The sequence below is a fragment of the Schistocerca nitens genome, chromosome 6, assembly GCF_023898315.1.
Source record: "Schistocerca nitens isolate TAMUIC-IGC-003100 chromosome 6, iqSchNite1.1, whole genome shotgun sequence".
In the NCBI taxonomy this organism is placed as follows: Eukaryota; Metazoa; Arthropoda; class Insecta; order Orthoptera; family Acrididae; genus Schistocerca; species Schistocerca nitens.
In genome coordinates this window covers 373,086,488-373,112,314 of record NC_064619.1, presented here as the reverse complement: position 1 = coordinate 373,112,314, position 25,827 = coordinate 373,086,488, and the positions used below count along the sequence as shown (strand labels likewise).

Sequence of the window (25,827 nt, the reverse complement as noted above, 5' to 3'; positions counted from 1 at the left end):
AGAGAGAGAGAGAGAGAGAGAGTGGGGGGGGGGGGGTGGGGGTAATGTATTACTTTTTCTAAAGTGATTTTTATATTACACCTCAATGTTTAGTGTTGTTAGCAGGCCTGGTTTGATATATGAGGAATGTGAACAGCATCATATGTGGAGTCATCACTATGAAGGGCACAGAGATGTTCCATACTTGTGTGAGACAGTGTTATCAGCATATAACACAGTTTGAAAAGGCCCTCTTTGTGGGTCTCCATTTTTTAAGACTTGCAGCTGCTAGGCTGTGGAATAACTGTCCCATGGATTGGCTGACATTAACATCATGACATCAGCAGTTGCTTTTGGAGTGGTGCCATGGCCAGGAATCGTGGACTGCTGATAAATGACGTGTCATTGTGTTCAGGATGAACTACTGTTCCACTACCCTGGATGACCATTGGTGACAAGTACGACAGTGACCTAGTAAGAGGTCCCCATTCTTCCAACATTTTCGAGAGGCACAGCTGTGTTACTCTTGGCATCATGGTGTGGGGAAACTTTGTGTATGATTTTGGATCAGAACTGGTAGCTACTGAGGGAACTTAGATGGCACCATGGTATGTCACCGATATCGTGCACCATCATGTGTTACTTCTCATGCAATGATATTGTGATGCCATTTATCAACAGGACAATGCTCATCCTCACATGACATGTGTCTATGAACTGTCTTTGTGGATTTGAAGTAATCACTTTGCCAGCAAGATCTTAATTCTGTTTCTGATGGAACATTTGATACCAATTCAGATATCAACTCTGTCCCATTAACTGTGTATGGGATATCAGAATCCAGTTGTGGGAAAGCTTGCCTCAGAAAAGGATACAATGGCTTTATGACACCCTTCCCATCTGAATTCTTCCCATCTGAATTAGGGCATGCCTCCTGGCCAGAGGGGCACAATATCATACTGATAAGTGGGCTCATACTGCCAAATTTCGTCTTAAATTTGACTCTAATTTATCAGTGAAGGATAGTTTTTTGTGCAAAAGTGAAATTTAATATAGTTAAGTATGTCATTTACATATAAAACATTAATTACTGGAGATCTTGACTGCACTGTGTGTGTGTGTGTGTGTGTGTGTGTGTGTGTGTGTGCGTGTGTGGGTGTTTTTTTGACAGACCTGTATTACTCCTAGATTTTCCAAAACTGTTTGAGGAAGTGGGTAAGGTAGAATACTGACTCATTCAACTGAATATTGTTAAATGTAATATTTTACAGATTAATTTGTAGCTTGCAGATTAACTGTTTTGCACTGAACTTCTATTCTCAGTCATTCATTGTTCCAAAAGCAGTTGGGCATAATACATGAAGATATTTATTAGCACATGGAGATAATTATCTTAGTAGTAAGTGCAACCAACCTTACTTGACACTTAATTAAATACAAATACATTTGTAACTGGAACAAATGGAACTTTGAAAGAGTGGATTTTGTATATGATTCTCCACAGAGAAAGCAATACAAGATGTCACAAATGAAGTACTAGCAGAGATAAAAAAGAAAAGATATCCTGTTGGTAAATTCTGTGACCTTATCAAAGCATTTGATTGTGCGCATCACAAAATTTTACTTAAAAACCTAAAGTGTTGTGGCATTAATGCCATCCCTGTTGCATGGATACAGTCTTACCTCTATAACATAAAGCAAAATGATATCTCAGGCATGAAATTAAATGCTGGATAGGGGGGACTTATTACCATGTAGAATGTAATGAAGTCTGGGTCCATTCTTGTTCCTGGTCTACATAAATGATCCTCCACTGACTTTGAAGGGCATTTCCAAAATTGTAATGTTTTCTGATAATGACACAAGCAAGTGTATCCAGGATCCAATTCCAGCGTGAGCAGAGACAGTGCAGGGGGTAGCTGAAGACACAAGCAGTTCACAGCCAACGGTTTAAGTCTTAATCTGACAAAGGGTCACATTGTGTGTTTTCAGACAAATCTTAATAATCAGTTAGCACTAGGAACAGATATTAATAGACGAACACTAAATGAAACATATTGTATAATGCCTTTGAAGCATCTGTCGTTATGTTGACCCAAACACTAGAGTGTTGGCTTATTTGATACATTTTCATTCCATATATTTTTATGGAATTATATTGTGGGGATGTCCACCAAAAGTGTTTATTAAGCTGAAGCAGTATAGGTATACTGTGTAAAGTAGATGACCTTACACATTGATGAAGCCTTTTTAATGATCTTTAAATTCTTACACGCCAGTTTCACCTGAACTGTGATGTACACATTCACAATGCAAGACACACAAGCAATTTTCATGTAGACTCTGCCTCCATGTCTTGGATTCAGAGTGAAGTTATACACTCTGGTGGTAAGATATTCAACAATCTCCCATCTAACATAGAGAAAGAAATTTGCTATCCCTACAATTTCAAAATAAAATTAAATACCAATCTCATTAGCCTCTCTTTGTACATATTACCTAAATATCTATATTCAGGATTGGAAAGTTCTGTTAGCTACATGACAAGTACTAATGTTTCTTATAAAGCTGTTGACAAATATTAATGTACTGCCAATATGACTAAATATTTAAAGCAAGAAAATATTTCCTTTAGAAAATGCCACTACAGTCAAGTAAATATTAATCTGCTAATAGCAATTAGCTATACAGTGAAACAGAGGAGACAGCAGTTTATTTCAAAGTAGAAGCTTTCGTACTAACTCGATTAAATTGTGATGGCAGATGTGTGATTAGCATTAAACAATATACTGATAGTTTATTTTAACTACTGCTGCCAACATACATTGTGCCAAGGATCACGAAGGTAATATATGAGAAATTACGGCTCATACAGAGGCGTACAGATAGTCGTTTTTAACTCTCTCTGTTTGTGAGTGGATCAGGAAAGGAAATGACAAGTAGTGGTACAGTACTGTGGCTTGCAGAGTATCTATGTTGGTGTAGATGTAACACAATACACAGATTACTACGATATCCTTGGCTTATGTGAATGCATGGTTGGACTTGTTGAACATTCTGTCTGTGATGGTTCTCCTTATTGATGGAACACGGTAAATGAATGAATGGAACTGTACAAAGAAAGACTCTAGACTTCTATATAAGTAGTGATAGTAAAACTCTTGGACATGGCCTTGCAAAATGTGAGTTCACAAGCTTTCCCTAAGCTCGAAGCCAAGATGTTTCCTTTACAAGTACTACCACAAAGTTCTTCTCATCTCCTTTAAAAAAATATGATTCTTTACAGTCACTGGAAGGTATGGGCCCTGTCCCTTTACAAAAGGAAGAAAATGAAAGGCACAATATTACATGTGCACCTTAGCTTCCTGGAACATACTCTGTGTTTACATCAACAGACGTTCCTTGAAAATATTCAAAAAGAGTTTATACACTGCAAGAACAAGCATTGATCATGTGAAAAACAATTTATTCTCGTGATAAGAACTATGCAGATCCTTGGAAGGCATTTGACAGGATACCACAATGTCGACTAGTAATAAAAAATATGAGTGCATGAGGATCAGGCAATCTATTTGACTTAACAGTGAGATTTATTGTCATGCAAGAACTTCTACACACTAAGTGTTCAGTAAAAACAAATGTGGTTATTCTTCAAACTTTCCCTGAGGATATAACATTAAATCATTTTTTGGACGTGCATCCGAGGCATTATTACTCTCCTCTTTGATATTTTGGCTTTGAGCCTTCCATTCGGGGTCAAGAGAGGTTATTAACTAACTTCTGACACATTATGACCAAGATACACACCAAAAAATGGTGGAATAAACAAAGATAGTGTTTTGTATACCTCATGAAATCTTCATAAGACCACTCATATCCTCAATTATACAGAGAGATGTCACTGAAATTATTTTATATCATGAAATATCATTGTTGAAAGTGCATATGGAAGTTAAAAGTAACATTGATTGAAGTTCCCCTTGTAGTAAATGGCAGCTTTCCTTAAATGAGGAGAAATGCCAAATAATGTTAACAAACAGTAGAGAGAATCCAATAGCAGTTGCAGAGTAGTAAATTGTCTGCCAGATATGGAAAATATAGCATTCTGATGGACATTGAATTTATTGAAAAAGTCAAGGAAATCTGAGGGGAGTCTGAAAGACTCTGGGTTCTTGGGCTCCAGGTTCATTTCCCATTGCACAATTGTGGGTGTAATGGAGTGTAGTTTGTGCATAATAATTTATCATATATCTGTAAATTTGTTAAATGACATCACATTTGTTCTTAGCTGTTACTGTTTTTATTTCACTTCTGCAATTTCTGCATTTATGCCATTTTCAAGCACAAGATTTGATGCTATAGTTTGTCATCTAAATAGGTTAAAAATGTGTAGTTTCAGGACTGTATTACTTTTGATTGTAATATCATCATTGGTTGTTACTAACAACATTAGTAGATTTGTTATTGACTTATTTGTTGTTGACATGTCAGTAACAAATTTGTTGTTAACATTAACAAATTTGTTGCTGATTGTTAATAACAAACCTTTGAATGTCATTAGTAACAGCCAATGACTATATTACAATCAAAGGTAATACAGTCTTATAACAAAATGACATGACACGAAGCACCATTCAAATCTCATGCTTGAAAATGGCACAGATGCTAAAATTGCAATAGTGAAACAAAAACAGTAACATATAAAAGCAAATATGATGTCGTTCAAAAAAATTTACAGAAGCTGTGGATTCATAATACAAGAAATTGGCATAAATTTCTCACTTGCACAAGTGCAAAGTTGGGGTTTTCAGTTTTCTAGAAAAATGTTTTCTAAAAAAATGAAAATACAGTTCTATGAAGATCAGCAATGAGTATTCAGGCTTTGGTTCTTTTTTTCCTAAGTACAGTGAAAATAGGACTTTGCTGATGTTCTTGTGATTTCATGCTTCAAGTTAACACACTGCATATCGGCTACTGCACCACAGTTATTGTTGCAGTTCATGGGGATTTTTGAAAGACACGCACCTTCCTTATTTGAATATAGCTGCACTTACTGGTGTCTGATGCTGATGAAACTTGGCGGACATGTTTGTATGATGTTCTAATAATCTTGAAGGGTGTGATACCTCTGGAAACACATACCTTTATGTAACGGTACTTCACAAAACTGTCAGTAGTATCTTGTTTCATTTCTTTTACGATGTGATGTGTGAACTCTTTGAGATCGAGATGGATGTTTCTTTTTTCCCATTCCCAGTATTGTCTGAATAGTATGTTCTTTCATGTTCCTTTACAACTGACCAGTGGAGCCTCAGCAGGTGCTCATTTTGTAGGTTGGATATCTTCAATTTCCTCCATAGTTGCGGTGCCAACTTGTTGATCTCTTGTCCAGGCCATTGCAACTTTTTGTAGAAGTGTTTTATGTTTTTTTGGTATATCTTGATTTATATTTCTGTAGACTTGTATGCCTTAAACAAAGAACAATTTATTAGAAACAAAACTACTTCCTTTGCTCATTTATTGGTTTTTCGCATTATACCACAATACGAAAGATAGTGATCAGCTCTGTCCAAGCCTTTCATAAATACACTCCTGGAAATTGAAATAAGAACACCGTGAATTCATTGTCCCAGGAAGGGGAAACTTTATTGACACATTCCTGGGGTCAGATACATCACATGATCACACTGACAGAACCACAGGCACATAGACACAGGCAACAGAGCATGCACAATGTCGGCACTAGTACAGTGTATATCCACCTTTCGCAGCAATGCAGGCTGCTATTCTCCCATGGAGACGATCGTAGAGATGCTGGATGTAGTCCTGTGGAACGGCTTGCCATGCCATTTCCACCTGGCGCCTCAGTTGGACCAGCGTTCGTGCTGGACGTGCAGACCGCGTGAGACGACGCTTCATCCAGTCCCAAACATGCTCAATGGGGGACAGATCCGGAGATCTTGCTGGCCAGGGTAGTTGACTTACACCTTCTAGAGCACGTTGGGTGGCACGGGATACATGCGGACGTGCATTGTCCTGTTGGAACAGCAAGTTCCCTTGCCGGTCTAGGAATGGTAGAACGATGGGTTCGATGACGGTTTGGATGTACCGTGCACTATTCAGTGTCCCCTCGACGATCACCAGTGGTGTACGGCCAGTGTAGGAGATCGCTCCCCACACCGTGATGCCGGGTGTTGGCCCTGTGTGCCTCGGTCGTATGCAGTCCTGATTGTGGCGCTCACCTGCACGGCGCCAAACACGCATACGACCATCATTGGCACCAAGGCAGAAGCGACTCTCATCGCTGAAGACGACACGTCTCCATTCGTCCCTCCATTCACGCCTGTCGCGACACCACTGGAGGTGGGCTGCACGATGTTGGGGCGTGAGCGGAAGACGGCCTAACGGTGTGCGGGACCGTAGCCCAGCTTCATGGAGACGGTTGCGAATGGTCCTCGCCGATACCCCAGGAGCAACAGGGTCCCTAATTTGCTGGGAAGTGGCGGTGCGGTCCCCTACGGCACTGCGTAGGATCCTACGGTCTTGGCGTGCATCCGTGCGTCGCTGCGGTCCGGTCCCAGGTCGACGGGCACGTGCACCTTCCGCCGACCACTGGCGACAACATCGATGTACTGTGGAGACCTCACGCCCCACGTGTTGAGAAATTCGGTGGTACGTCCACCCGGCCTCCCGCATGCCCACTATACGCCCTCGCTCAAAGTCCGTCAACTGCACATACGGTTCACGTCCACGCTGTCGCGGCATGCTACCAGTGTTAAAGACTGCGATGGAGCTCCGTATGCCACGGCAAACTGGCTGACACTGACGGCGGCGGTGCACAAATGCTGCGCAGCTAGCGCCATTCGACGGCCAACACCGCGGTTCCTGGTGTGTCCGCTGTGCCGTGCGTGTGATCATTGCTTGTACAGCCCTCTCGCAGTGTCCGGAGCAAGTATGGTGGGTCTGACACACCGGTGTCAATGTGTTCTTTTTTCCATTTCCAGGAGTGTATATTGTGCATCACAGTACATTTTGGTTTCTGTATGATTTCCTCTTCGACACTGCAGTTTGTATGCCTTTAGATGACATTATGAAGTTTGGTTACAGAAAGCATGAATTAAAGACTTCCATTTATTACGAAAAGTTTTGTGCTCGTAGGAAGAGTTTGCCTACCAGAAACTTATGTCACTTACTCAAGAGTATTTAGGGAGAAATGTATTCTTAATTATGTCCTGGGACTTTAGATGTGGTTTAGCTGAAGAAGAAATCAAAGTAATTGTGCTGCATGCTGGTACGGTTGCAACCAAATGACTTCATCCATGTGAAAGTGTGAAACGGATGCTCAGGAACTTAAACGGCTACCTTAGGGAGGCAGAAAACTTAAGTCACAAATAAATTTTAAATTTGCATTTGTTAGAAACACTAATAACTGCATAATGACAAATTTGAGGAACATAGTGCATCTTTTTCAATGCCATGCTCTTACTAATTTATTAAAACTAACCGTATAAGAACACCTGTGATACTGTTAGTTACTTTTAAGTGTTTAGTATTAATATAAATGAATATTTGTTTCAGTGTCTAGCAGTGATTTATTAATTGTATTTACTACAATAACTCACATTCTAGGTAAATGCATTACTGCCACGAGGCATGTTCCTGTTGGTAATCCAGGGGCTCCTACAGAATGAATTATTGACAGTACGCCGCAAAGCTCTGGAGCTGTTAAATGCAAAGTTGCAATATCGTGTGGAATTTGTTTCAACTTGCAAGCCAGAAGAATTACTGTCATTATTATTACCAGTTACAAATATAATAAAATGCATTTCATCTGGTGAAGAATCTACGCAGGAAGAGGAAATGATTCAGCAAACAGCATTGTTTTCTGTGAAATTATTTGCAAGGGCATTGGCTGCAGAGCATCCAGATGAATTTAAGAAGGTAATAATTTCTAACTATGTTGTTCTCTGATTTTAAATTTTAAATTAGTATTACACTTGTTGGCCAGTGATGCTCAGAGATGGAAAGTTTGTGCATCTATTGCTTTGGGATTAAGAAGGATGTAGAACATCTTGTTTCATCAACGTATGAGGCACACTACAGAATTTCAGTTTAGAAGTCATGAATGTAAATTGTAGAAAGTAATTAATGCTGTGAAAATACAGGCAAATATTCTCAAACAGTAATTAAAATCTGAAGTAACTGTAATAACAGTGTATAGCTATGTCAGAGTATTGTCAAAACTGTGAGGAGAATAGGGTAAGCTACTGAGAAAGTGCCACATACTGCCACGAAGAAACAGGTAGGATTTATAAGTAGTCATAAAGAAATAAAAAAGTTTTTGAGTTGGAATCCTGATTAAAAATTACTTTCTTGTCTTCACATTGCTTCTGTGGACACACTGTAGAGGAATCTTAAGAGGCATCAAATAAAAGTACTATTAATTCACCAGTAATGTTTACAGTGGCAACCTGAGTATAATAGGAATAATTCTCTCTATCTTCCTGGACACGTAAACAACTTAGGTTGTGTAGCAACACCACCATCACAACCAGTGTGTGTTGGTTTTATTTAATTGTAAAGTATTATGGTTATACATTCCACTACCTTCAGACCCCTAGATAAATACACCACACATATCATTATCGTACTACTTGTCAACTAATTACACGAACCATTTTAAATTGTATATGTGCATGTGACTATCGTAGTATGACAACAGGAAACAGCTACAGATAATGCTCCACTGTAAGACAGGACACTTGTAATAGTTGCTATAAACCCAGATAGCCTGTACAGTGGGTGTATTGCTCAGTAAGAGCAGTAGCCATATATGAATGAGAAGGCGAAAGGGCTTTTGGGGGAGGGAGTGAGGGGGGGGGGGGGTTACACCCTTATTGATACAGGTCTGTCACATTGAATTGGAACTCAGTTGGTTCAAGCTGTAATGCAAGAGCCAAGCTACTATTTAGCAGACCATTATATATGCCTTCAAGAAGAAAAGATTTAACTTCTGAAGGGTATCTGTCAGTGAAAGATCTGGTTGCGGATCGGTGCTTGTGATAAAAGGTGCCCATAAAAATGAAGCATCTATTAACATTTTGCCGTCCGCACATCACATACAAATTGATTCACTTGGCGCCGCCAGCGCTAATTCGAATTACTTGGCATGGCGCCGGCCATTCTTGATATTATCGGGAGATAATAAATTGTTAAGTTTTACTAATATCATTGTTAGTTCTCATAAGTTCTCAACCCTGTTCCCCTACTCTCATGAAATTTTGAAGATATACATTCATAAATAAATACCAAATTTGTTTCATATATTTGTTTATTTGCATTGTCTTCGGTACTTAGTATTTCTCTTTCCTATGATATGCAACTAAACAGTCTCCAGGACGTAATGCAACTCCACAAGACTTGCACATAAAGTTTGTTGTTCTTCTTTTTTTGTTTTTGGAGCATACTTGGCAGTTTCTTCGTTTTCATTCATTTGTTTCGGAAATAAGTATTAGTTGGTGTTGCTTTATGTAACTGGAAAGTCTGTCAACGGGATCATGATGAGACGTACGCAATGTAGTGGCAACATCCAACTTTTGCTCAGAAGCTGGTACATGGTCTTTTATCCACGAATCAGACACCTCCAATAAACAATCGTCAGAGACTCTTGTGTTCTGGATTGAAATATTGACATGTACGGAATGCATTGAATAATGCGCAATTAAAGAGGTACATACAAATCTTTTTTGACCATTTTACAGTTTTTCTGTTTATAGGATAATAACTCAAATATTGGTCTGCTCTATCCTCTCCTTTCATGTATTTGTTGTAGTCTAATACACTTTCAGTTTTTTTTAAATTTTGTAATTTGTTTTTCTACACTTTCTTTGAGTGACAGTCAAAGTGGCATTATGTATTGTAGAGATCATTCATATTGTTTTAGTTTTCGAAGCTCTCCATACCTGTGCGAGTACTTCACCTTTCCGTTGATGACAAGCTTAAAACACATTGCCTTTTCCCTGCTTTAATTTTTCCGGAAAGCCTCTATTTTGGCATATCGTTCCACAAACTCGAATTTTCTTTTCAAGTAACTACACCATAATTATAATTACCCATGTAGAGGTGATGCCAGTTTCCGTAAGAAGTTGCCAATAGCTCCATCACTATTTTTGCTAAAGGCTGTCCAGCACTAGAAGATATCTTGAATGAGGAAATGTATCCCGTACTCAGATTGCACAGCATCTGAATGAGTATGCCATATTTCATAATTTTCGACAGATTGTAAACTTTAAAATTTAACCGTCTACGCCACAGTATCATTCCTTCATCAATTGAGATCTTTTGACTTGGATAAAACGTTTGTTGAAACTTTTTGGAAAAATAGTCAATTACGAATTGCACTTTGAAAAGCCGGTAGGCATTATCCGGTTTATTGTTGTTGTTGGAAAAATGTAAAAATGATAATATTTGTCTGAATCGGTTGCGGGACATCGTTTTGCAAAATATTGTTGTGTCTATCAATGGATTCTTTGACCAATAATCATCATTCATTGCTTTTTTTACAGCTCCCATAAGGATAGCAAGCCGAAACCAATTTTCTTACTCTGAGTCCCACAACATTGACAAATTTCATTTTTTTCCCCCTAATTTTTTTAAATCCAGTTTCCTGTTATTGCAAATTTGACTGTAGTACTTGTTGGTTTCGTTGCTAATATATTCAGATAGATCGTTCCCAATATATAATTCTGTGATATCCTCAACGCTCTGTGTATCTTTGGGAAATATGTTTGGACCCGAAGATCCTTCAAATTTATTATTGGTCCTCGGTAAATCAAAGTCTGACCAGTGTGCACTGTCTTCTTCGTCTGATTCATCCAAATCAGTTGGCAACCATAGCATTCGCTGAATTCTTCTTGGGCGTATTTCACTAACTTCTGACGATTCTGCTTCACTTTCATTTTTTTGATGTCCTATGTCTTCTTCCCAATCGACCAAGTCGTCTGGAATGTCAGACAAGACGTACGCGCATTCATCGTAAGTAATCGTATCTTTCGTCTGCCATGATGAAAGGGCACAAGTTCTTAAAAATCTTGTTGACGTGTGTAACTTATTGTTACCTAAACAAAACCCCAGCAGAATGCAAAAGATGACAAAGTGCTGTCGCTGGCCACTGCGCGATACTATGCACACGACACCACTGTGGTGTCACTGGCCGTTGACTGCTATTTCGCGCATGACACCATTGTGGTGTCGCTGGAGGGCATGGTGTTAACATAGAAGGTGGGAAGACGGTATGTGGATGTACATGAAAGAAAAAACTTTGATGTTGAGATGAACTGAGTTCCCAGATCTGCACATTTATGACAGTTGAATAAATATTAAATAAATAACTTGGCCACATTTATCTGTTGCACAATGGGTATCAGTAGGACATAAAATGGAAGTTGGTGAGGGAATACATAAGCATGCGCTTTGGTAAAATATATCATGCTTATTCAAGAACAGCTGAACAAACTAATAAGCTAACCAACTAATAAATGGCTGATGGTTGCTATTCTTCATAACACTCTGGGGTAAGTTACAAAATTACATTTACAACTGCATCTTGGAGACCCCAGCACAATTTATCATTAATTACGGAAGGCTCAGAGAAATATTTCAGCGGCTACATTCACGCACATTTCCTGACCGTATTTAGATCGAAAAGGAAGTATTTCGTAAAGGCCGGCAGTCGCTAGTCTTGTTTACGTTTTTTAGACGTAAATTTCACACGAGCGTAGATTTTTTTTGTTTTTGACTAGAGTTATTGCTTCAAAGTCAAATTAATTTGTGTCATTCATACAGAGTTTAGGTAGTTAAAACTTGTGGATTTCTGAAACTGCGAGGGTTGAATGAAAAGTAATGCCTCCACCTTCATTAATTGGATTTGGATGGGAATATTTTAATAAATCAAATGCAGGAATAATCCTTAGAATGGGATCTTTAATTACCAATATTCACTTTTCCACATAATCACCAGCCAGTTGGATACTTTTATGCCAACGATGAACAAGTTTTCTGAAGCAGTCAGGGAAGAAGCCGACACTCTGTTTCTGCAACCTACACGTTTGTATGAAATGCCGATTGGGCTTGCAATTTCTCTCTGAGCGATACGACGATCATCCTGAATGAATCTGTCAACATTTTGCTTGTGAAACTCGGTGGTTGCTGTCACAGGACATCCAACTCTTCGTTTGTCAAGCAGGTTAGGTGTTCCCGCCTCAACAATGTACAGTACTCATAACACAGTCACCATAAACTGCTTTCATTCTCTGATGGATCTCCTTTGGGGTGACACCTTGTGCTGTCAAGAATTCAATGACTGCACATTGCTTAAATCACATTGACCGACCGTCTGCACGGGGTTCCATACTTTACACTGTAATAACACAACCATTCAATGCTAAGGCTTCCCGCCAACTGGAACTGTAGAGAAGAGGCTATGGAACCAGCCAGTACCTGCTGCATACCAATGCTGCCAGCTGTTGAAGAGTTACGAAGGTGGAGGCACTACTTTTCAGTCAACCCTCATAATTTGTGAGTTTTACCCCGATACAGTAATTGTGACATGCAACGTTTCTCACAATCTGTGAACACATGGTCGTCACAAACAAAAATTCTGCCTAAAATGAGTGATATATTCAGAATAGCTGATGAAGTTGGACAGGGTACATTAATGTGAGTCACAATCTGTGAACTTAAGGCTCTCAGAGCCGTACTGAACACATGCTGAGACAACAAAGATAAGTGGAAGTTAGATTACTAACTGAAATAAGAGTTAGCTAGGTTTCAGAAATCTATTCAATTATTCTATACTCATGAGATCACCAACGAACTAAATCAGACTGAACAGAGAAGTCCACTTACCTGAACAGAGGTAGAGCAGAAAAATGGCATGGCCAAGTGCAACTGGTTACAATGTTCTGAAATTAACCAGAAAAATTCTGTATATCACTCAACAAGCAATGAGCAACGAGAGCAAGACTTTAATTTTGACTGGAGCTGAAATCTACAAAAATTAGATAATGAATTAACTATGAAGAGAGACACTCACACTTAGTCACTTTTGCCCGTTTCAGTCTCGCGGAACACTGCCAAGCAAACTCTTTTGTAACCACTGCATTCCGTTCCTTCGGAAGTGCCCTGAGAGCTCCCTATTGTGTGGTGCCAACCTGTATAAGAGTTTCAGCGAAGGCGAACAGAAATCTCTTTGCTACCTGGTACATGCTTTATAGGGCTGGCTATTCTGCCACAATAGCAGACTACTTTTACCCCCATTGATCTAGATATTGAAATTTACCTTGTATACTTTAATTCATGCTTTTCATTCAATATGCGCATGGCACTCCGATAATTACCAAAAATCTTAGTAAAATGTGAGGTGAAATAAAGGTAATATACCTTGTAGCCACTATAGGTGCCCTAAGCTGCTCGGTCCCTTTTTTGTAGTTCACAGTTTACACCCATAATTGATGTGCCAGAGGTGGGTACATTAAGTGAAATGTTAAACAAAATGGTGAAGAGACCCTTCACTTCCTTACTCTGCTGTGCTGCTTCAGTTTGTACAGAAATGATGTAAGTTTCAAAAGTGAGTTGACAGTCCTGCAGCTAGGCAGATGCACGTATATGAAGCTCTCACTAAGTTATTTGATTAATATTGAAATAAGGCTAATTTAGTTAATATTTAGAATAGTGTATTTACTTCTTTTCTAGGCTATCTATTGAAAATTTCACTTTCCTGACTATTTAGATCAAAAAGGAAGTATTTCGTAAAGGCCGGCAGTCGCTAGTTTTGTTTATGTTTTTTAGGCGTAAATTTCCTGCGAGTGTAGATTTTCATTTTTGAGAGTTCATCGCTTCAAAGTCAAATTAATTTGTGCCACTCATACAGAGTTTAGGTAGTTAAAACTTTCGGAAGTAAGTTTAAAAGTTTGTTTACATTAGTGTTTATTTGTGGATTAGTACAGGTTACAAAACTACTGTGGTCTTGTGCCAACTTATTCTCTGCTTTTGTGTTAAGTTTGTCTATCAAACCATGTGTGACAAATGTGGTGGTTGCCGTAGAAATTTGAAAGAGAAGGTATTCTGTGTAGACTGTGAGTTATGGTTTCATTGGGGCGAATGTAGTTGCGAGGAGACGAGGGTAGAAAATTAGGGTCTTCTATGACAGTGTAGGTCATGTAGAAAGGACAGAAAAATCGCTGAACAGGAGGCAACAATTTGTGCCCTTAAAGCTAAATTAGATAACGTGAACTTGGAATTATGTAGGTTAAGGGAGGAAAAAGAGACTGGGAAAAGGTAGCAAACAAAGGGCGAAAAAGGGAAGCACTTGAAAATCCTCCAGAAATTCAAATAGTAAATCAGTTTGGCTTGCTATCTGAAGTGGAGGAAGGGCCTCATCCAGATGTAGTTGAAAGTAGGTTGAAGCAGAATATTAACTTAAAGAAAAAAAAGACAGGTCTGGATCAAACCAGAATAGGAAAGAAGAATGCTGCTTATAGACAGCAGTCGTGGGAGGGGTGTGGGCCTGCAGCTTCAGGAGAAATTAGTGCAGGGTACTAGGTCACAAGTTTTGTGAAACCAAGTGCTAGCCTTAGCCAGGTGACAGAAAACTTAGTCAGCTGCGCAGGGACTTTGAGAAGAAAGATCAGGTAATTATAGTTGGAGGAGCAAGAAACAGCCTGGCTATGAATCCAAGATACAGTATTAGGAGTGACCTGGATAAAATAGGAGCAGAAACTGGGCGCACAGATGTTGGGTTTGTGGAGGTCTTTCAGCACTATGATCAGCCCTGGGTAAACACTGCTGTAAGGCATGTTAACACTGAGCTGAACAGGATGCTCCAGACACTGGCAAAATCTCACATAAGTGTTGTCACAGTTAATGCTATTGGTAGGTGTTCCAGTTGGAACATGTGAGGCAATACTGACCTTAAGACTTATCGTAGAAGAAAGATTAAGGAAAGGCAAACCTATGTTTGTAGCATTTGTAGACTTAGAGAAAGCTTTTGACAATGGTGACTGGAATACTCCCTTTCAAATTCTAAACGTGGCAGGAGTAAAATTCAGGGAGCGAAAGACTATTTATAATTTGTACAGAAACCAGATGGTAGTTACAAGAGTCGAGGAGCATGAAAGGGAAGCAGTGGTTGGGAAGGGAGTGAGACAGGGTTGTAGCCTCTCCCCGATGTTATTCAATCTGTGTATTGAGCAAGCAGTGAAGGAAACAAAAGAAAAATTCGGAGTAGGTATTAAAATTCATGGAGAAGAAGTAAAAACTTTGAGGTTCGCCGATGACATTGTAATTCTGTCAGAGACAGCAAAGGACTTGGAAGAGCAGTTGAATGGAATGGACAGTGTCTTGAAAGGAGGATATAAGATGAACATCAACAGAAGCAAAACGAGGATAATGGAATGTAGTCAAATTAAATCGGGTGTGCTGAGGGAATTAGATTAGGAAATGAGACACTTAAAGTAGTAAAGGAGTTTTACTATTTGGGGAGCAAAATAACTGATGATGGTTGAAGTAGAGAGGATATAAAATGTAGACTGGCAATGGCAAGGAAAGCGTTTCTGAAGAAGAGAAATTTGTTAACATCGAGTATAGATTTAAGTGTCAGGAAGTCGTTTCTGAAAGTATTTGTATGGAGTGCAGCCATGTGTGGAAGTGCAACGTGGACGATAAATAGTTTGGGTAAAGAAGAGAATAGAAGCTTTCGAAATGTGGTGCTACAGAAGAATGCTGAAGATTAGATGGGTAGATCACATAACTAATGAGGAGGTATTGAATAGAATTGGGAAGAAGAGGAGTTTGTGGCACAACTTGACAAAAAGAAGAGACTGGTTGGTAGGACATGTTCTGAGGCATGAGGGGATCACAAATTTAGCATTGGAGGGCAGCGTGGGGGGTAAAAATCGTAGAGGGAGACCAAGAGATGAATACACTAAGCAGATTCAGAAGGATGTAGGTTGCAGTAGGTACTGGGAGATGAAGAAGCTTGCACAGGATAGAGTAGCATGGAGAGCTGCATCCAACCAGTCTCAGGACTGAAAGGACTGAAGACCACAACAACAACAACAGGTGGGGATACACTACACATGTTCTGCACCTGAATAGGAAGGGGAAAAATAAGGTAGCTTCTCTATTAGCAGAAACTGTAAGGGGGCCACAGTCACACAAGGGGTGATCCCTGTGGGTAATAGGTCCAGGCAGCCAGGTTTTTTAGGTTAAAGCCAAAGTCCAGACAGACAACAATCAAGATAAATAGAATAAAAAAAAAACTTCATGTACAGTAAATAGGGGCAAAGCTTAGGGCAGTATCAACTTACTTCATCAAAATATCATGGGAATAAGAAAGAAAGTAGATGAGCTATTAAGTGTTTAGATGATCTCAACAATAAGAATGAGATTGATATACTCTGTCTGTTTGAACACCATATAACTGTGGGAATGGATAGTGTCAGTATAAATGGGTATAATTTAGCATCTTACACTTATAGATGTAGGATGGATAAAGGAGGAGTTGCCATTTTCATAAAACGAGGGTATAAATACAAAACTGTAGAAGTAAGCAAATTTTGTGTTAATCAGCACGTTGAGGTTTGTGCATGTGAACTTCAGCTAGATAACGTAGTATTGATATTAGCAACAGAGTACAGATCCCCATTAGGAGACAGGGAGCTACTCATAAAAGAGTTTGACTCCCTATTATGCTGTGTGTCAGACAGTAAGAAGAAGTTATTAATCTGTGGTGATTTCAATGTAAACTTTCTAAGTAATTCTGATAGGAAAAGTGTACTAGAAGTGTTATTAACAACATATAACTTAGAATCAGTGGTCAATTTCCCTACACGTATAGCTCAAGACAGTAGCACTCTAATAGATAATGTATTTGTACAGAAAGAGGATGTAAAACAAACACATGCTTTTCCTCTGGCAAATGGATTGTTAGACCATGATGCACAACTGATTATCTTAAAAAACCTAACAGGGTGTACAGTTCAGAAACCATTAAGTAAATGTGTGAGGTTGCGCAATCCAGTATTTATAGAGCACTTCAGAGAAAGTTTAAGAAATGTTGGTTGGGGAGATGTATATAATGAGCCAATGCTAATGATAAATGCAACATATTTCTTGATAAATTTATATCCCTTTTTGAGCATTGTTTCCCAAAGAAAATAACTAAATGTAACACCACATGCTTTTCAGAGAAACCTTGGATTACTACAGGTATTAAAATGTATTCAGAAAGATAAAGAAAACTGTATGAGACAGCAAGAACTAGTAAAGATCCAGACGTAGTTTCACACTATAAAAACTATTGTAACACACTGAGAAAAGATGTAAGGAAATCAAGAAATATGTATGTTAGAGAAGAAATTAACAACTCCGGCAATAAAATCAAATCAATGTGGAATGTTGTTAGACAGGAGATGGGAAAAGTAACCACTGGGGTAGGTAATATTACTATTATAGAGAATAAGACCATCCTAACCAACAGTACACAAGTAGCTAATGTATTTAACAACCATTTCTTAAGTGTAGGAGAAAAAACTTGTGAGAATAGTTCAAAAGAAAAAGCCAGGCGGTACACGGAAGAGAAAATTTAGTCAGATTAAGTTTCACCTTACAGCCTCTTGTGAAATAAGTAAAATTATTAAATCTTTTAAAAATAAATGTTCTGTGGGAGTAGATGACATCTCTAATAAGATATTAAACCAATGTGGAGCAATTACAGCGATGTTCTGAGTCACCTATGTAATGCATCACTAACTCAAGGTATTTTCCCAGACAGGTTAAAATATGCCACTGTCAGGCCTGTCTACAAAAAGGGGGACACCACAGGTGTCAATAATTATTGGCCAGTATCCTTGCTTACAGAATTTTCAAAAATATTCGAGAAAAAAAAGTGCTTGAGTGGTTAGCCATCTCAGCAGTAATGGGATACTTAGTAAATCACAGTTTGGATTTCAAAAATGCTGTTCCGCTGAGACAGCAATATACAGTTTCACTGACCACATAATACAGTCTTTAAATTGTAAAATGTCACCAAAGGAATTTTCTGTGACTTGTCCAAAGCATTTGATTGTGTGAACCATGACATTATGTTAAAGAAATTACAATTCTATGGCATAAATGGAATAGCATATGAGTGGTTTAAGTCACACCTACAGAACAGGAAACAAAAAGTTTCTTTATATGGGTCAAGTGATTTAAATAAGTTTGTCCACAGTCGATGGGGTAGAGCATACTAAATTTCTGGGTGTACATATAGATGAGAATCTTAATTAGAAAATTCATATTTTGGATCTTCTAAAGTGACTAGGTTCAGCAACTTTTGTAATCAGAATAATTACCAATTTTGAGGATATAGAAATTAGTAAGCTAACATACTTTGCATACTTTCACTCTCTGATGTCATACGGAACAATATTTTGGGGTAACTCAACGCTTAGACAAAAAGTATTCACTGCTGAAAAGAAAGTGGTTAGAATAATGTGTGGGATTCGTAGTCGCACATCTTGTAGGCATCTTTTTAAGAGATTGGGAATTCTAACAACACACACAGTACACTTACTCACTAATGAAGTTAGTTCTCAACAACATGGACCAGTTTAAAAACAACAGTGACATTCATAATTATAATACCAGAAAAAAGAAAGACTTACACTATCTTTTACTCAATGTATATCTTGCTGTGCTGCTATAAAAATTTTTGACAAATTACCAGATGAAATAAAATGTCTGACAGACAGCAGTAATAGCTTCAAAAATAAATTGAAATCATATCTCCTTGACAACTCCTTCTATACCCTAGATGAATTCTTGAATAGGAATAAATAAATCTATGAATATAGTATATGCATGTTGTTCCATTTAAGGGAATGTGGTAAATCATAGAAATATTTATCATTAACATTGTATTTTCAGTATGTAATTATGCTATGCTTCACATCGAAGTACCGTACGATATCATAATGGTATCCTCAATTGCTGATGAAAACAATCACTGGATTGTTGAGGCTCCCAGAGCTATTTAAATATTTATGGCTGTTCTTTCTCCTGGAAGATTTTAATTCAATAATTTGGTGTTTTCGCCTACAATTGTAGATTAAAGCTGTTTTCATGTAGAACATTCAGTATACTGCTGTATTGGTGTCAGCCAGGCATGTCACTCCTGTTTTGTGTTTTAATGTAGAAAAGACACTTCTCAGTTGTACAACAGCTTTTACCTACTGTGAATTATGACACTGATATGGCTATATTAAAATTTTGTCAATCTTTATTTAAACAGAAGCTGCCCGTTTCACATCACAGAGTACAGCCCACTACCATTACTTTCAGCATACTATCCTCTGTGTTGTCAGTGTAGCAAGTTTGATCTCTTTATCATCCTGCTGGAAGCACAATCATGGTTACATTTCACATCAGACAAATGAGCTACTGCATTCCATAGATGCTTTAATCTTCTTCTTTGTTTGGCGTTTGCAAATTTCAGAGCTGTAGGAAGTAGTGACTGTAACTCATTATAAGTAAACATGTGAAAATTTTGCATAAAGAGTAAAGCAAAAGATAAAGAAATGTATTAAGAGAAGTAAAGATGTGAGGTCTGGTCGTGAATCTTTCCAGATTTGCTCTGTGAGTAAGAGCATTGCCCGTAAAAGTCAAGCTTCTCGGTTTGCGTCACAGTCCAGCAAACAGTTTTAATTTGCTAGGAATTTTGGACAAAATGAGAAATAAGGTGAAGTTGGCAGATTTTAGCAATGTGATCAAAATCAGCAATTTTTACAAACTGCTGCAAAGTTTGTCATTACCCTCGTTTCTGTGTAAAACTCGAAAATCTGACTTCTTTGTAAAGGCTGATGCTCATATATAACCTTAAAATGACTGTTCATTTCCTGTGTAAATAATTGGTATCCTAGATATGATGTCAGATGAAATTATCCTATTTCCAGTGAACTATGTGTTGGGAGTAGTTTTATTCACCTATGCCACATTTCCTGACCTTTTTGCACAAGTCTCAAGATGTATGACATATTGTGGCGAAATCTTTAATGTGGTGTATCAATTAAACTGCACGTTTTTGTAGTAAGCAAATATAATTATGAAAGCCACCAGATATGCCATTCAGTTTACAAACATGTAAATTGACATGGCACATAATCGCCTTTCCGTCAGTCAATCAGAGCATAGAGAATGTCATATAAACATGAATATTCTCAGATGTGATGGAGAAAAGAATTTAAATCATGCTGCAATCACTAAAGGGATGACATTTATTGGATTCACTGACTCAAGAGCCAAATTATCATACCTTATGTTATTTTACAGATCAGAATGTCACCATAACTTTCATTCAAAAAATAAAATAATATTGAGTTAATATTGAAATAGACATTCTAGAACACTGTTGTACCTCCCCAAACTGTTTGCATCAAGTCATGTGTACTGTGTTGTGATGGCCTGATTGAAGCAAACTGAGCAGGGACTGTGTTCATTTACATATTTGTGAAGTGCTTTATTTGGTGGTTTCCATATTTACATAATATAACTTTTATAGCCAATAAAAGTTAGAATATTTTAACAAAACTGTGTCATGACTGTCAGTGTTTATTTTATACAAAAGGCCAAATGTTAAAATAAGGAGTGTTGTGAACACTTTTAAAGAATGGAAACTGTTTTAAGCAGTAAGGCACACACGACACAGGAGAGACATGCTGCATACGGCCAACAGGCTGTAGAGCAAGTGAGCACAATGGTTAGCCATCCCAGGCAAAAATGGTACACTGCCACAATTGCAGTCACTGCTGAGGTGACAACGCGCTGTAAGCAATGGAAATAGTCGTGGCCAGCTGACCAAGGCCAAAACAAGGAAGTGCTGGCTCAGGTGGGGCATTTCTGGACTGTTTGAGAGGTTCGAGAAGCTTCTGGAAAGATTTTGGTCATTAGAAAGACTTTCAGTGGAAGCAGGGAAGAGCAACACTGCCAGGGGAAACTCCCCAGAGTCCCTGAAAAAGAAGCATAAAAACGGCAGTCGGAGGCAGCCTCAGGAGTAGTGGATGAGTTAACCAGCGAGAGAGTTAGCGAGTGACTGACTCATTTGTAGCCACAGTCATCACCAGGAAGCAACTCAGTGGTCAGGAAGCATCACTGTAAAGCGACAGTTCTATGATGCTGCAGTAAACTACAAGAAGACTGCACACATTTGAGGAAGGAACTGATGTCCTGATAAGTATTGAGCCACAGTTCTTACATTGAATTTTCTGTAGAAATTGTAAAAAGTAATAGTATATCTTTGTGTCAGAATATACAGAGGAACAATTGCTGCCTTACATTTGTCTCATAGTGTCTAGCTGCGCGAGTTGCATCTAGGAATAAGAGGCCATTTCCTGTGTATAGGAAGGAATGAGTTGTGTCTCACATTCGCATCTTGCCTTGATTCAAAAATTTGATGGTATCATCAGAACAATTTGCTAGGGAATCACTTCTCTCTGATAGTAAAATGCGGTGCTCGTTAACTGGGGGTTGCTAGAGTGGTATGCTGTAATCATTGATGGATAAAAATCCACTGTAAGACACTTTTCGGAGTAAGTTTTAATTACTGAAAAATAAAGTTTTTTTAACTTGTATTTGGAAGTGTTTACACTCTTTTTTCACTTCCTACTAACTTCTCCTCTCTTTTCCAGCATTACGTCTGGTAAATATCCTAGGAGACTTTATGCCTCTCTCTTCTTTAAAGGGAAATAAACGGATCTCGACCACACTATTATCAGTGTCCTAATTGTACCCACAAGTGATACTTTCATACAAGGCTGGTGGGAGGTGACAACAGGACTACCCCCAAATCTTAATCAAACTAGATATGGTGTGTTCAAGTAACAAAACTGGAGGAACTATGATATGTCTCTCCTGATATGTCCTGTATGTGAGTTTGGAGGTAACTGAAACCAAGATTATTTAACTTTTCTCAGGACTAACTGAGTATTACACCCACACAGATTGATGTAACTAATAATCTTTACTACACCCGCAAGCAAGACTCTGAAAATCGTAGCACGGCTAGTATTGAATAAATGCAAATTATCACACATCTACCAAAATTAAGACTTCCCCTTACCAAAGCACTTCACAAATGGGAACACGCTGGCCATTTGAGATTGTGTGGTGCCTTCTATCCTAATTGTGGGCACTACACAACATGCATATTTTTCCAACATACAGCAGTGAATTACACAAAAATTGGCACATAAACAAGGCAATGTCCAAATGCAGAAAATAACACTTGGGAACACTATACACATATAAAGATAAGCAATAAAAGTGAATGAGAAATAAAGAGAAATGGCTTTAGCATCATTAACAATAATAGTAATACTCCTTTGCAGTATTGAGGATGGTATCAGAGGAAAAATGGCTCGGGGGGGGGGGGGGGGGGGGGTAGGATGACTTGTAACAGTAACTTAGTACATGAATGAAATTAATTTCACTTTTAAACTGAAAGTTAGTAAGGAAAAAAATGCTGTTCAACTTGGTGGGGACTTCAGTTACAAGAAAGGTACTGGCAATGAGAGACTAATACAATTTGAGCAGAAATGTTAGTTTTATTACAAAATGCTTTCCAGTAATAGTTTGCAAGGGTTGAGCTTTTTAACATTTTCAAAGTGGCTCTCCATTTTGCTGGTGCTGTAATCCTGTAATTGTCCTCCATGTTGTTTAACCATAATCCAGGAATTTGCAGTCCAGTAATTATCATTGTCATGCTAATCCTCTTAATTGAAGTCACTCGTTCATGTATGCAGCAGGACAACACGGTTCTTGTAGAATCCTCTCTATTAGCTTATCTGCAACTGATGGCGTAGGTAAGATATGCCCCATTCAATTAGCACATGACATATCCTGACATCATCATCATCATCATCTGTTAGCCATTTATAGTCACATCTACATCTACATGATTACTCTGCAATTAACAGTTAAGTGCGTGGCAGAGGTTTCATCGAACCACCTTCAAGCTATTTCTCTATGGTTCCACTCTCAAACAGTGCATGAGAAAAATGAGCACTTAGATCTTTATATGCGAGCTCTGATTTCTCTTATTTTATCATGACAATCGTTTCTCACTCCGTAAGTGGTAACCGACAGAATATTTTTACACTTGAAGGAGAAAGTTGGTGACTGAAATTTCACGAGAAGATTCTGCCACAATGAAAAACACCTTTGTTTTAATAACTGCCACCCTAATTCATGCACCATATTTATTGAGCACTCTCTCTCCCCTATTTCACGATAATAAAAAATGAGCTGCCCTTCTTTAAACTTTTTTGATGTCCTCCACACCACACCACACTGTACAGCAATACTCCAGAACAGAAGAGGGCAGATAAGCGTGGTGTCCTCAGTCTCTTTAATCAATCTGGTGCAGTTTCTAAGTGTTCTGCCAATAAATCACAGTCTTTGGTTTGCCTGACTCACACATTTTTTATGTTTAAGTTATTTGCAATTGTAATTCCTAAAGTATTCAGGCCTTATCTATTTATGGCCTTTAGATTTGTGTGATTTATCATTCAACAGAAATTCAGAGTATTTCTTTTAGGACTCATGTGGATAACTTCACACTTTTCATTATGTAGAGTTAGTTGCCAGTTTTCACACTGTACAAATATCTTGTCTAAATCATTTTGAAGTTGGTTTTGATCATCTGATGACTTTACAAGATGGTAAATGACAGCATAATTTGAAAACAATGTAAGAGGGCTGCTCAGATTGTCTCCTGTGTTGTTTATGTAGATCAGGAACAGCAGAGGCCCTATAACACTTCCATGGGGAACGCCAGATATTACTTCAGTTTTACTCAATGACTTTCCATCAGTTACTATGAACTGTGACCTGCCTGATGGAAAATCACGAATCCAGTCGCATAAATGAGACGATACTCCATAGGCATGCAGTTTGATTAGAAGACGCTTGTGAGGAGCAGTGTCAAAAGCATTCTAGAAATCGAAAAATACTGAATCAATTTGACAAATCCCATCGATAGCACTCATTACTTTGTGAGAATAGAGAGCTAGTTATGAGAACGATTTTTCCTGAATCCGTGCTGATGATTAGTCAACAAAACATTTTCTTTGAGGTAATTCATTATGTTTGAACACAGAATATGTTCCAAAACCCTGCTGCAAATCAACATTAGTGATATGGGCCTGTAATTCAGTGGATTATTCCTGTTTCCTTTCTTGGGTATTGCTATAACTTGTGCAACTTTCCAGTCTTTAGGTATAGATCTTTCGATGAACGAGCAGTTGTATATCATTGTTAGATATGGAACTATTGTATCAGCACATTCTGAAATGAACCTGAGTGGTATGCAATCTAGACCGAAGCCTTGCCTTTATTAATAGATTTGAGCTGCTTCAGTACACCGATGATATCTACTTCTAAGTTACTCTTGTTGGCCGTTGTTCTAGATTGGAATTCTGGAAGATTTTCTTTGTCCTCTTTGGTGAATGCGTTTCGGAAAACCATATTAAGTAACTCTACTTTAGTGGCACTGCCATCAGTGACATAACAATTGTTATTGCATAGTGAAGGTATTGATTGCATCTTGCTGCTGGTGTATGTTACATATGACCAGAATCTCTGTGGGTTTTCTGCCAGATTTTGAGACAAGGTTTTGTTGTGGATACTATTGAAAGCATCTCGCATTGAAATTTGCATTGAATTTCAAGTTTCTGTATAATTTCACCGATCATGTGGATTTTGCATTGTTTTAAATTTGGCATGCTTTTTTTTTATGCTTCTGCAAGAGTGTTCTGTCTGACCCATTTAGTGTACGAAAGGGGGGGGGGGTCAGTACTATGGGTTAATTTATGTGGTATACATCTCTCAACTGCCATTGATGCAATTCAAACCACACCTGATCTATGCTTACCTAGTCAGATCGGGAGAAGTGGAGACCGTCTCTTAGAAAGGCATCTAATGAGTTATTATTTGCTTTTTTAAATAGATATACTTTGCGTTTATTTTTAGTGGGTTGGGTGTTATGGTATTCAGTCTTGCTACAACCGCCTTGTGGTCAATAATCCCTGTATCCATCATGATGCATTTCTAATGTGATTAACAATCTGAGGTATACGCCAAACAGTCGGTGCTGTTGTGTCAGTGCATATTATGTGCTCGTGGCAATCACATGCTGACCAACACATTGTACGTTTTAAATTAATATTCTGAGTATCAGTTCATGGAGAGAAAAGCCATTAACCTATTTCTAGTTTAATTTGACAGACCACAAATGCACTACACAGTCTGTGCTGTTCCCAAGCAGCTTTCACATTGCTTGTCAATCTGCACATCATAGCCTTAAGGTTAATGTGGCAAGTATTAGTTCAGAATGAGAAGCAGTGTGACATGTTTGGTTATTGATCTCCTTGCCCACGATGTACATCAAAATCAAAATCAAAATGCCTGTCACCAATAAAACCGTTTTTTAACTTTGATCAAGGACACAGCACATCTGTGTGTGTGCGTACGCGTGCACACGCACACACACACACCACACCACACCACAAGTCATCTCTTTCTCGCTCTCTCCAGATTCTTTGTTGGGGTTCCTTTATCAACCAATCAACATATTTGTACAACTCAACATATCTCACTTAGCATTACACAAGAGTATGATTTACAATTTCATACAAAACTACAACTTCACATTATCATGTTCATGGGAAACAATTTTAAATAACTGGTTAATAAACGTGCAAACACACAACATTAGAAAAATATAAATAACAATTCCATGCATACCAACTGCAT

At 38.3% G+C, this 25,827-nt stretch overlaps 1 protein-coding gene across 1 annotated transcript in view; it reads left to right on the top strand.

Annotated features, from left to right (window-relative positions):
- LOC126263641 (HEAT repeat-containing protein 1) overlaps positions 1-25,827 on the top strand; it is a 291,901-nt gene that overhangs the window by 219,073 nt on the left and 47,001 nt on the right. Inside the window, exon 19 of the mRNA XM_049960733.1 lies at positions 7,609-7,920. Coding sequence (XP_049816690.1) covers positions 7,609-7,920 — 312 coding nt within the window. The remainder of the gene's footprint in view (positions 1-7,608; positions 7,921-25,827) is intronic.